General features: G+C 41.9%; 1 protein-coding gene across 1 annotated transcript in view; it reads right to left on the bottom strand.

The window, feature by feature from the left end:
- Positions 1–12,399, bottom strand: part of MYO9A (myosin IXA) — a 227,547-nt gene that overhangs the window by 97,388 nt on the left and 117,760 nt on the right. Inside the window, exon 12 of the mRNA XM_029065937.1 lies at positions 1,588–1,709. Coding sequence (XP_028921770.1) covers positions 1,588–1,709 — 122 coding nt within the window. The remainder of the gene's footprint in view (positions 1–1,587; positions 1,710–12,399) is intronic.

The following is a 12,399-nucleotide window of genomic DNA, read 5'->3' as shown; positions in this document are numbered from 1 at the left end:
CTATTTATTGCCATTGTTCTTGTCTGTCCGTCTCCCCCGATTAGACTGTAAGCCCGTCAAAGGGCAGAGACTGTCTCTATCTGTTACCGATTTGTACATTCCAAGTGCTTAGTACAGTGTTCTGCGCATAGTAAGCGCTCAATAAATACTATTGAATGAATGAATGAAGACAGACCTTCCAGAACTGTCTCCTACATTTCTTAGACCAGCCCTCAATGGACCTAAAAGATTAACGGAAGATTAAAGCAGGTGTAAGAAACTCAATTTTACTATCACTCACAAAGTCGATGGGAGAGCCTCAGTCATCTGAGCGACCTGAATCTCATCACTGCCTCAGGTCAAGCAAATGGGAAAGGACAATGTTTTTGTATGCAGTACCACTCATTCTAAGGGGTTTTAATCGGTATTTAATAATAGTAGCATTTGTTAAGGGCTCATTATGTGCTAAGCACTGACTAAGTGCTTGGAGTCATAGAGAATATGCAGATCAGACACATTCCCGTCCGGAAAGGGGCTCACAACCTAAGTAGGAGGGAGAATAGGTATTGTGATCCTCATTAGACAGATGAGGAAACTGATGCACAGAGAACATTTACTGAATGTAATAATAATAATAATAATTTTGGTATTTGTTAAGCGCTTACTATGTGCAGAGCACTGTTCTAAGCGCTGGGGTAGACAGAGGGGAATCTGGATGTCCCACGTGGGGCTCACAGTCAATCCCCATTTTCCAGATGAGGTAACTGAGGCACAGAGAAGTGAAGTGACTTGCCCACAGTCACACAGCTGACAAGTGGCAGAGCTGGGATTCAAACTCATGACCTCTGACTCCAAAGCCCCTGCTCTTTCCACTGAGCCACGCTGAATGTCTGAGAGGTGGGTGCCTGGGTGCGTGTCAATATGTTGAATAAGTATGCCAAGGGCTAAATAGGAAATGGGTTCATATAATTTCCAAGTGAAAAATGTTTGGGGAACTGATTTTTCAAAATAATTTCCAAATCCAGTTTAATTCATTCTTTAAGAGACATAACATGAATTGGACAAGAAGTGGCACAAAAGACTATCTCTTTAATCACATAAGCAGCATGACCTAGAGGGAAAAACCCAGGAGTCAGAAGGACCCGAGTTCTAAACCCAGTTCTGCCACTTGTCTGCTCTGTGACCTTGGGCAAGTCACTTAATATCTCTGGGCCTCAGTTCCCTCATCTGTAAAATGGGGATTAAGACTGAGTCCACGTGGCACAGGGACTGTGTCCAACCTGATTAGCTTGTGCCTACCCCAGCAGTTAGAAGGGTGCTTGATACATTGTAAGTGCTTAGTAAATGCCAGTATTATTATTTAATGGAAAAAAAAAAAAGTGCAACCCGGTCAACCAATAAGCTAAAGGTGCATGGATGGACAAACCCTGAAAAAGGCAAACAACCCGATAGGAAGAAACTTCATAATGAATCTCATTTTAGTGCACTGAAAAGTGCCTAAGGAATCAGTTACACCACATGAGTCTTCTTTTGCTTGATAGACTTGAATAAGATATATGAGGCTGAGGTAAAGAGGACAAAAAGTATTTTGAAATGCACAACACTCACTTGCTTTCCTCGTCCAGTAGATGGAGGAGTCCTGTTGGTTTCTTGCTGATAAGATTTATGCAACTACTATTATCGATGTAGTCTATGTTGTGCCAGCTGATTCCTTCAGCTAGGTACTCCTCCTAGGAAACCAAAATGACAGAGACAAAGAAGTTTGGCTACATGGAAGAAAAAAATATCCTGTTAATTTAGTTAGAGGAGATTCCAAGAAGACTGGAATATATCAATGGAATAGATACAAGATAATCAAGTCAGACACTATCCCTGTCCCTCACCGGGCTCACAGTCTAAGTAAGAGACTGTGAATCCCCATTTTGCAGACAAGGAAATAGGTCCATTGAGAGCTGGTCTAAGAAATGTGGGAGACAGTTCTGGAGGAAGGTCTGTCTCCCTGCAGTTGTACCTTTTGGCTCCTCTCTTGGGATCTGTATTATCACACTGATGATGGGACCCTGCTACTACTGGGGAATTCGTGTTACAAATTCCAAGAAGATTTTGGGAAGCAGCATGGCTTAGTGGAAAGCGCACAGGCCTTTGAGTCAGAGGTCCTGTATTGTAATCCCAGTTCAGCCACTTGCCTGTTGTGTGACCTTGGGCAAGTTACTTGAATGTCTCTGTGTCTCAGTTTCCTTGTCTGCAAAATGGGGATTCACAGTCTCTTACTTAGACTGTGAGCCTGGTGAGGGACAGGGATAGTGTCTGACTTGATAATCTTGTATCTACTCCAGTGTTTAGTTCAGTGTTTGTCCCATAGTTAAGTGCTTAACAAACACCCCAACTATTACTATTGTTGTTCAATAGGACTAAGACCATTAATTGAGAAATGGAGAAAATTACAAATTATAAAGAAATCCACTTATAAACCACACAATAAGACAAACTTGGTTAGGCTAACCAAAACTGCCAAAAAATGGAGCACTTTAAATGGGAAATGGAGGAACATGCTATTGTCAGTGTTGCAGGACTAGAAAGTGAGGTGCTTAACAGAAAATCAATTAATCAATCAACAAACAGTATGCATTGGGCTTATTCTGAACAGAGCACTGTGCTAAGCACTTGGGGAAGCAGAATAGAGTTAACAGCCAAAATCCCTGGCCTCCAGGAATTTACAGTCTAATGGGGGAAGCAAGCACTAACATGAATTACAGGTAGAGAGAAGCAGTAGAGCTTAATCACAGTATATAAGAGGTAGGGGAGAGAGCTGGGCGAGACGTACTAAGTATCATCATCAGTGGTATTTACTGAGCTTTTACCGTGTGCAGAGCACTGAATTAAGCACTTGGGAGAGTATAAAACAAAAGAGTTGGCAGACATGTTCCCTAACAAGAACAAGCTTACAGTCCAGAGGGGGAGACATTAATATAGATAAAAAATGTTTAATATATAATTTGTAGATATGTAGTAAGTGCTGTGGGGTTGGGGGTGGGGCAAATATCGAATGCCCAAAGATCACAGATCCAAGTGCATAGATGACACAGAAGGGAGAGGGAGATGGGGGAAAAGAGGGCTTAAGCAAGAAAAGCACCTTGGGGGAGTGTTTAACTAATGCAGAAGTATTTGAGTGATAGTAAGGGTGGAAAGAAGGTGGGGAAATGAAGATCACTCCGGGAAGGCTGCCCAGAGTAGATGTGATTTAAAAGGGTTTTGAAGACAGGAGAACAGTGATCTGCTGGATGTAAAGGGGAAGGGAGTTCCAGGGAGGAGGAAGGGAACGTGCAAGAGGTTGAGGGTAAGAGATCAATCAATCAACTGCATTTATTGAGTGCTCACTGTGTGCAGTGCACTGTGCTAAGTGTTTGGGAAACATATTCTCTGACTACAACAAGCTTAAAGTCTAAAGGGGGAGACAGACATTAAATTAATGATATGTACATAAGTGCTGTAAGGCCAAGGGAAGGATAACTTCAGAGTGGATAAGCAAGTGCAAAGGAGATGCAGAAGGGAGTGAGTAGGATAAGAGGACATGAGCACTTAGTCGGGGAAGGCTTCCCGTGTGTGAGGAAGTTTTAATTAGGCTTTTAAAGTGGGGAGAATGATAACGTGTCAGATATGAAGGGGGAGGGAGTTCCAGGCCAGAGGCAGGATATGGGTGAGTGGTCAGCGGTGAGAAAGACGAGATTGAGGTACAGTGAGAAGGTGGGCATTAAAGGAATGAAGTGTGTGGGCTGCGTTGTAGTAGGAAATCAGGAAGCAAGGTGATTGAGTGCTTTAGAGTCGATGGTGAGGAGTTTCTGTTTGATATAGGTGGATGAGCAATGCTGGAGATTCTTAAACAGTGGGGGAACATGGACTGAACAATTTTGTACAAGAATGATCTGGGCAGCAGAGTGAAGTGTGGACTGGAGTGGGGAGGGACAGGAAGCAGGGAGGTCAGTAAGAAGGCTGATGAAGTAACCAAGATGGGATATAACTGCCTCGAGTAACATAGAGAAGCAGCATGGCACAGAAGATAGGATAACTGGCCAAAGTAACACCGAGAAGCAGCATAGCACAGAGGATAGAGCATGGGCCGGGAGTCAGGAGGTCATGGGTTTTAATACTGGCTCTGCCACTTGCCTGCTGTGTGACCCTGGGCAAGTCACTTCACTTCTCTGCAGTGTGGCTTAGTGGAAAAAGCATGGGCTTGGGAGTCAGAGGTCATGGGTTCTAATCCCAGCTCTGCCACTTATCAGCTGCGTGACTTTGGGGGTAGTCACTTAACTTCTCTGTGCCTCAGTTACCTCATCTGTAAAATGGGGATTAAGACTGTGATCCTCATGTGTGACAACCTGATTACCTTGTCTCCCCCCAGCACTTAGAATAGTGCTTGGCACATAGTAGGCGCTTAACAAATGCCATCATTATTATTATTATTATACACCCCAATGCTTAATACAGGGCCTGGCACAGAGTAAGCTCTTGACCAATACAATCATTATTATTAACATGGCTGCAGTTTGGACGGAGAGGAAGGGCAGATTGAAGTGATGTTGTGAAGGATCTGGTAACAGATTGACTATTGAATGAGAGAGATAAATCGGGACTAATGTCAAGGTTACGGACTTGTGAGACGGGGAGGATGATGGTGCTGCCTATGGATGGGAAAGTCAAGGGGAGGACACGGTTGGGGTGGGAAGATGAGGAGTTCTGTTTGGGGCATATTAAGCTGGAGATGTCAGGGTGACGTTCAAGTAGAGATGTCCTAAAGCAGGAGAAAATACAAGACTGCAGACAAGGAGAGAAAAGAGGGCTGGACATGTAGATGTAGAGATGGTAGCTGAAGCCATGGGAGCAAATGAGTTCTTCAGGGGAGTGGGTGTAGATGGAGAAGAGAAGGGGGACCAGAACTGAGGCTTTTTTTTTTTACATTGGTATTTGTTAAGCGTTTACTATGTGCCAAGGACGACAGTAAGCTCTGGGCGAGATACAAGCTAATCAGGTTGGACACAGTCCCTGAATCATGTGGGGCTCACAATCTTAATCCCCATTTCATGGATAAGGTAACTGAGGCACAGAGAAGTGAAGTGTCTTGCCCATGGTCACACAGTCACACCTCAGAAAAGACTGGGTTTCTTTTCTCAAAGTCTCCCCAAATTTATTTTCTAATGGGACTGCATCCATATTTGTTCTGTTCATTTCAGTGTCCTAAGAATGAACGTATTGTATTGGACTCAAAATGGCTAAAGACTTAGAATTCTTATTCCTGCTCCACTCACTCAGTAGTGCTACAATTTGACATTTCTCTCAGATCCAAAGACACCTCACATCTCAGACCCCAACAAGCAGGGTAGCCAGGATTAGAACCCAGGTCCTTTCTGACTCCCAGGCCTGTGCTCTATCCACTAGGTCATGCTGCTTCTTTCACAGATTCCCAAAGTAAGGGGGTGGGAGACAGAGGAGACCATGAAAGAACTGCTGAGAATGAGAAGCTAGAGAGAACAGAGGAGAACCATTAGAGGAAAGTATCAGTGAAGCCAAGCATGGATAATGTTCCAGGAGAAGCAGGCAGTCAACAGTGTCGAAAGCAGCTGAGAGGTTGAGGATTAGGATTTGTTCTTTGAATGAAAATCCACCCACTCTTTCATTATTTTCTCTTGCCAAAAAGGATGAAATACCCTAAGCACACTCAAACAGCAAGATCTTTCACAAATCCCCCAAATTCCAACAGCCTTTTTGGTTTAATTAAAGTCTTCTTCAGGAAAAAAGCTTTTGCATTTCCTTAAAAAGCCAAAGCACAACACCTCTCCTTTAAAAAATACATATAATTGTGGGTGACTATGTACAAGGCATACTTCCTAATGGTTTGAATCTAGGATTTGGTAATTCTGAGTTATATTATTTTCCTCTCTCTTGCTTACTCATCCTGTTTCTACCAACGCTGTGATTTCTTTGCCTTTCTTTTCTAACACTCAATCTAATCCTCTTTTCACTAATCTGATATTTAGATCAGGATCTTTCCCAAAGAAGGTCAAAGTACTTTGTTTAAAATCTTCACCAACCTTGTATAGGAAGGCTGAAATATTCTACCTCAATTTGTCAGAGTAAGAAACAACTGCAGATCTGTGAAATGACTTACTTAAATTTATCCAGTATGCTAGCTGCAAAGCCAAGTTTAAATTCCAGGTTTCATTTACAAATTCAGACTTGATGCAGTAGGCTAAATTTCCGGTTTTGTAGTACTGAAGGGATTTATTACTATACTCATAAATGCTACTTATTACCACCCGTGCTCCCTCCCACACCCCCAACCCAGACAGATGTTATAACAGGTCCAAAACAGACCGCATCTTCCCACCAAAAGTCTGTACTCCCCTTAACTTCCCCATCACTCTAGACAACACCACCATCCTCCCCATCTCACAAAGCCATAATCTTAGCATTACCCCCAACTCAATTCTTCGTTCAATCCACTCAATGTCATGACATCCTCTCAGTTCTACTTCACAACACCTCTAGAACCACCCTTTCCCCTCCATCCAAACTGCTGCCGTGCTGATAATAATAATAGGGATTTTTTTTAAGCGTTTACTATGTGCCAGGCACTGTATTAAGCACTGGAGTGGATACAAGCAAATCAGGTTGGACACAGTCCCTGTCCCACATGGGGCTCACAAACTCAATCCCCATTTTATAGAAAAGGTAACTGAAGCACAGAGAAGTGAAGTGACTTGTTTATGATCCAAGCACTTATTTCTCACTTTGCCAACTGCACCCGCCTCCTCACTGACCTCCTGTCTCTCCTCTCTGTAGCCCACACTTTGCTCTGCTAAGTGGACTAACTGTATGAAAAACCAAGCAGTCTCTATCTCCCCATTTCTCAAAAACCTCTAATGGTTGCTCTTCCACCTCTGTATCCAACAGAAACTCCATACCTTCAGCTTTAAGGCACTCAATTCTCCCCCGCCTATTTCACCTCACTGATCTCTTATTCAAAACAATCCCCACACTTCACTCCTTTAATGCTAACCTACTTGCTGTACCTTGCTCTTGTCTATTCCGCTACCGACTCCTTGTCTACGTCCCGCCTCTGGCCTGGAACTTCCTCCCACTTCGTATCTCACAGTCTGCCATTCTTCTTTAAAACCTTAAAAATCACATCTCCTCCAAGAGGCCTTCCCTGACTAAGCTCGCATTTCCCCTCTGTGTCACTCTTAAGCACTTTGATACTCACCCCAGCCCCAGAGTACTTATGAACTATAAAATACTTCACTATTTCTTCTAGCTGACATTTATTTTAATTTTTGCCTTCTCCTATAGACTGTAAGCTCCTTGTGGGCAGGAACCTTGTCTATCTCCTATGTTATATTGTTAGAACAGTGCTCTGTGCACAATAAGCCCTGGAAACATATCACTGATTGCTTGCCTCCCTGCTAGCTGGCAGACTCCTTGACGGCAGAGATCCCGTTTACTAACCTAAATGGCTACTGTATCTAACCTGATTGACTTGTATCTACCCCCAGCACTTAGAACAGTGCTTGATGTATAGAAAGTGCTTAACAAATACCACAATACTTGCACTCATCCAAGGGCTTAGTTCAGTGCTCTAAACACAGTAGAAACTCAATAAACTACTGATTAACAGAGAAACAATTACCCTAATTTAAAACAAATCCTTAAAGAGATCCTGCAATCCATTTTCAGTATTTAACAACCTTAAGGATGAATGATTCTCAAATCAATAGGAGTGGGTGATGAAGGAAGTACATTCATTACCACAGTCATCACTCACAGGCCACACACACTGTTTGCTTTTGACTATATAGGAAAACACTTGGGGAACGATATGCAAATTAAAGAATAGTCTCTGATTCCCAAGAGGCATACAATCTAAATGGGGCTGGACGGACAGAGTTCATCGGGTAAGATCATGAAGCTTGATGATTAATCAGAATCCAACAATCTAATAATTTCAAAAGTATAATACCACTTGATACGATAGGTAAGTTTGAAGGGATCTTCATCACTCCAGAATCCACAGTTCTTTTGTAAACACATCTGCAGAACTCTGAGAGGATTCTAAATAGGAAAGGGGGCTTTCTCTTCAGCAAACAGAAATGTCATATCAAACAAGTTACAAACTCTATTCTCACTCTAATGGGAGAAATAGACTTCCCTTGCTCTTGAAATTTTTGCTAAAATGTGGCTTTTCTTTAAAATTGTTTTTTGGCAATACAAATTAGACATCTTTCGATAAAAATCCCAAATTGCAAATATTACAGATATGGCTATCCTATTACTATATAATATAATAATGTATATGTATGTATATTGCTTCTGGAGTCAATGCATAATGTCAGGATAGCCACTTCTGCAGTATTATTGTAATTCATCGGGAAGTTTCTAGGAGTATGAGACTTCAAAAGCTTGCTGAGAATGTCATACTAGAGACCACCCTTAACGTTCCAATTTAATTCTTGTAGCAATTTCCAAAAGTAGTTCAAGTTAGAAAAGAAGAAAAAAAAGCCTCATCTAATTCTAGAAGCAATGACCATAACCAGTTAGCTCTGAGAACTATGGTCACTACTCTTTCCCACATTCCCCAGGATCGGGTACTTTGAAGCAGGGAGAGCCACTGCATTATTTCCGCATCAAGCGGAAACTCCCCACCATCAGATTTGGAGCACTCAATCAGTTCTCTCCCCACTTCCTTATCCTCGCTCCTCTCCCACTATAAACCTGCCTGCACACTTCACTTCTCTTAACTCTTCATTGTCCCTCGCTCTCACCTCCCTTGCCACTGACCCTTCGCTGGTGCCCTCCCCTCCACTCTGCTTTAATTCCCTGCACCCACTCTCTGGTAGAGAGGCAGTTAAGTAATAAAATGACCAAAAATCAGGTAGTGATAAGAAGAAATGAAGGATCTGGGTGTTCTCCAAATGAAATCACTGGCCCATAGGGAGCCAGGCTGAAACTTTCTCCCAATCTCTTTAAAATAAAATTAAAAAAATAATAACCACCATCAAACAGAGCTCAATGAGCTCCACAAACAGTCACTGGGCAACCCAGCTTTAGGTATATCAGCCTAACGGCTCTCCCTAAAAAAAGGTTACATAATGTTGACAGAGTAACTGAAACCACAAGGTAAGCAGGCTAAGTCCCTTGAGGAAATGATATAAAGACTGAAGGACAAGCACTAATTTTCCTCTCACACAATGGATAAGGAATTTTGAGAAATAGATTATCTGAAAATAATAGTGTCGACACCAGAAAAACAAAACAAAAAATTCTCAGTCCAGAATTCTTTTAGCCCACGGGGCATTCACTTCACAGAGAAGCCGAGCTGATGCCAAAGACGAGTGCTTTTAATACAAAATCTACACTCTAAAACGTCAAGATATCCAAAGAAAATGCTTTCTGCCTGAACCAAATGTACTTTTCTCTGGGAAAGACTTAACATATGCTTTCCGGTATAGGTCAATTAGTTCTTTAAGAAGTTCATGAAGAAGAAGTTGGAATATATAAAAACCATTAGCAAGATGGTTGCAATTCAGGGACCCGATCCACCTAACGTCAACCCCCAGTGGTCTGGAAGCCATATCTAGCCTGAAAGCTGTCTGGGTCCAGCTTCTCAGCTGGGGCAAGACAATGGATTGTAGTGAACAGGCTGGGCCTGGCCATCTCTGTTGATCCTGAGACTTGTAGTCCAGTAAACACACGTGGGTTTCAGGACATATATTTCTTCGGCTTTGTATGGTCCTCAGATGTTGGATGTTTAATAAAAGCCATCAACTGATTGTTGAGCATGCTTGATAATGATAATAATAATTATGGCACTTAAGCATTTACTATTTGCCAGACACTGTAGTAAGCACTGGGGTGGAAACAAGTAAATCGAGCTGGACCCAATCCCTGCCCCGGGTGAGGCTCATAGCCTCAAATCCTATTTTACAGGTGAGGTAACTGAGGCACAGAAAAGTGAAGTGACTTGCTCAAGGTCACGCAGCAGAGCTAGCATTAGAACCCATGACCTTCTGACTCCCAGACTCGTGCTCTACCCACTATGCCATGCTGCAGGTACAGTGGCACTCACCAGGAGATATGTCAGCCCGTTCTGGCTGAAGAAGGCCTGTGAGGGGATGTACGGCAAGAGGCTAAAGTCCCAACCACTCGATCTTTAGGCCCATCCATGACTTTAGTCCAGGCGTTTAGTCGCCTCCTCAAACTCTGACTGTATTCCAATCAGATTTTCTATTTCTGGCTCATGCAGGAATTCCTATCCTTTCCTTGATTATTGGGAACCTAAGGGGTGCCCAATCCACTAAGTGAAAAGCTTAGCTCTGCCCTGCTATCCTGTGCCCATTCAACCGGGCAGCCCTTCCCTGAGGCTCTAAACAAAATGCAGTCTTTTATGCTTCCTCTGACAATCTACTTATAATTGATAGATCTAAATGTCTTGGACTGATGTAGCTTCTTTTTTCTGAAGAGCTCAAAGGGACTAAATTCTTGTGTACAAAAATAGGTATAAGTTTGTGTAGGGAAAATGACTAAAGCGGGTAGCAAGAGCTAAGCTCCTTCTTCACTGATGGCTCACCCCATTCTCTACTCTAACCCACCTTTCGGAAATACTACTTGAAATGGACATTTGGAAAATGAAGGATTTTGAAATGTACTCTCCCAAGCACTTAGTACAGTGCTCTGTACATAGTAAGCACTCAATCAATACCATTGATTGAGGTGGGTCTGAAGTAGCTTAACTAATTTTTGGCAACTTGCTTCTATAATTCTAATAAAAATTTCAATTTCTACTTACTGAAGTATTGCTGGGCTTCAGAGCAATACTTTCTAAAAAAAAAATCAAACAGCACCCTTCTGGATCAGAGCAATGAATGTGCATGAATAAAACCCACTTGCTATCTTTCTGACCTCAGACAGCAGGCTCTTTTTGGGCAGGGATTATATCTACCAAATCAATCATACTGTAGTTTTTTAAGTGCTTAATACAGGGCTCATCACACAGCAAGTGCTTGATGCACAGTACGTACTCAATCAAATACCACCGATGGATTGATTGGCTCAAAGTCAGGGTTGGGGAATTAACCACGGTCACTGCCAGACTCCCCTCTGGCATTCCAGTTTCATTTCTTTCCTGGTGTGTAGCTCCATTTGAACATAAGAGCTAGCTGTGAATAAAGAATGAGCTTCCAGCTTAACCAAGAAGCTGGAGATCTGAAATTTCTAGTAGCAGCACATCACAGTTGGGTTACTGGCAGTCCTTTCTTAACCTAGTGCAGTCATTCCGATAGGAAAGCCTCTTTACCTAAGTCCACACCCTTATGAAACCAAGTGCTGCTTCTGCTAGCGAGACAATAGCTCTGGGCATTTTTGCCTGAGCTGAGGAGGCGGTCTCAGAGAGGAAGAGAAATGGTTGCCATTTATGACTTCACTTACAAAAATGCGGCTCTGGCTCCTGTATGGTTTGAAACTTGCCAAAGTTACTTTGGAATCGGGCCAAGGCAGCAAAACAACAGCTCTGTAATATGTTTTTCATGTTCAGCTGGAACAACCTTCATAATAGAAGTTGTTCACTGGAGTTTAATAATGTGAAAAGCATTTTCTACATTCTCTCAGTATTTTCTAGCCACAGAGCAAAGGAAGGAGAGAAAAACAACAGGGAAAAATCCTCTTCGACTTTCATTATTTGGAATAAACGGCTTTTAGGAACAGCTAACATGAAAAAAATGTACTCGTTGTGAATCAACTGAGGTAAGATGACCCTTCCCATCATATTTCTTACTGATGGCTATCAAGTTTATCTGATGTGATTTTATCTAATGGGAGAATTTTTTTTTTATCTGGGTGAGGCTCAAGGCATATTTATGGCAGGAGTAGAGTGTGAAGTCATTTATTAAAAATATTTTACAAGGTTCAAGTTTGAAAAGTGTTCCACCCAGAAATTTCTTTTCAGTCATTTGTATTTTAAAGTATTTTGCTAAGTTCCACTTACAGACAAAAAAATGAACACAATTTATACAAAGCAAACCAAAAAAATCCAATTTAAAATACCAAACTAATGGTAAATGAATTACAGACCATTATAAAAAGTGGCCAAAATGAAAGACTGCTTCTCTACCTCCATAACAAAAGTCACCAGCAATTGGGATTTTAACTTCACTAACGTTCTCCCCAGCCTGTTCTAATCACCACCTCCACATCCACTGCTTGTATCAAAGAGTTACGGCAAGAGTCAAATTAAAACTTTCCACCTGTTATTTTTCCAGTTGTTAACCAATCAAGTCAAAGTTTTTTTTAACCTTCCCATATGCTTTTGAATTTTTAGAATTTTTGAAATCACAATCTTATTTTTGTACTTAGAGGTAAATATGGTAAATGGTC

The sequence above is a fragment of the Ornithorhynchus anatinus genome, chromosome 5, assembly GCF_004115215.2.
Source record: "Ornithorhynchus anatinus isolate Pmale09 chromosome 5, mOrnAna1.pri.v4, whole genome shotgun sequence".
NCBI classification, from domain to species: domain Eukaryota; kingdom Metazoa; phylum Chordata; class Mammalia; order Monotremata; family Ornithorhynchidae; genus Ornithorhynchus; species Ornithorhynchus anatinus.
The sequence above is the reverse complement of the archived record's forward strand: the minus strand, read 5'-3'. Positions and strand labels throughout refer to the sequence as shown.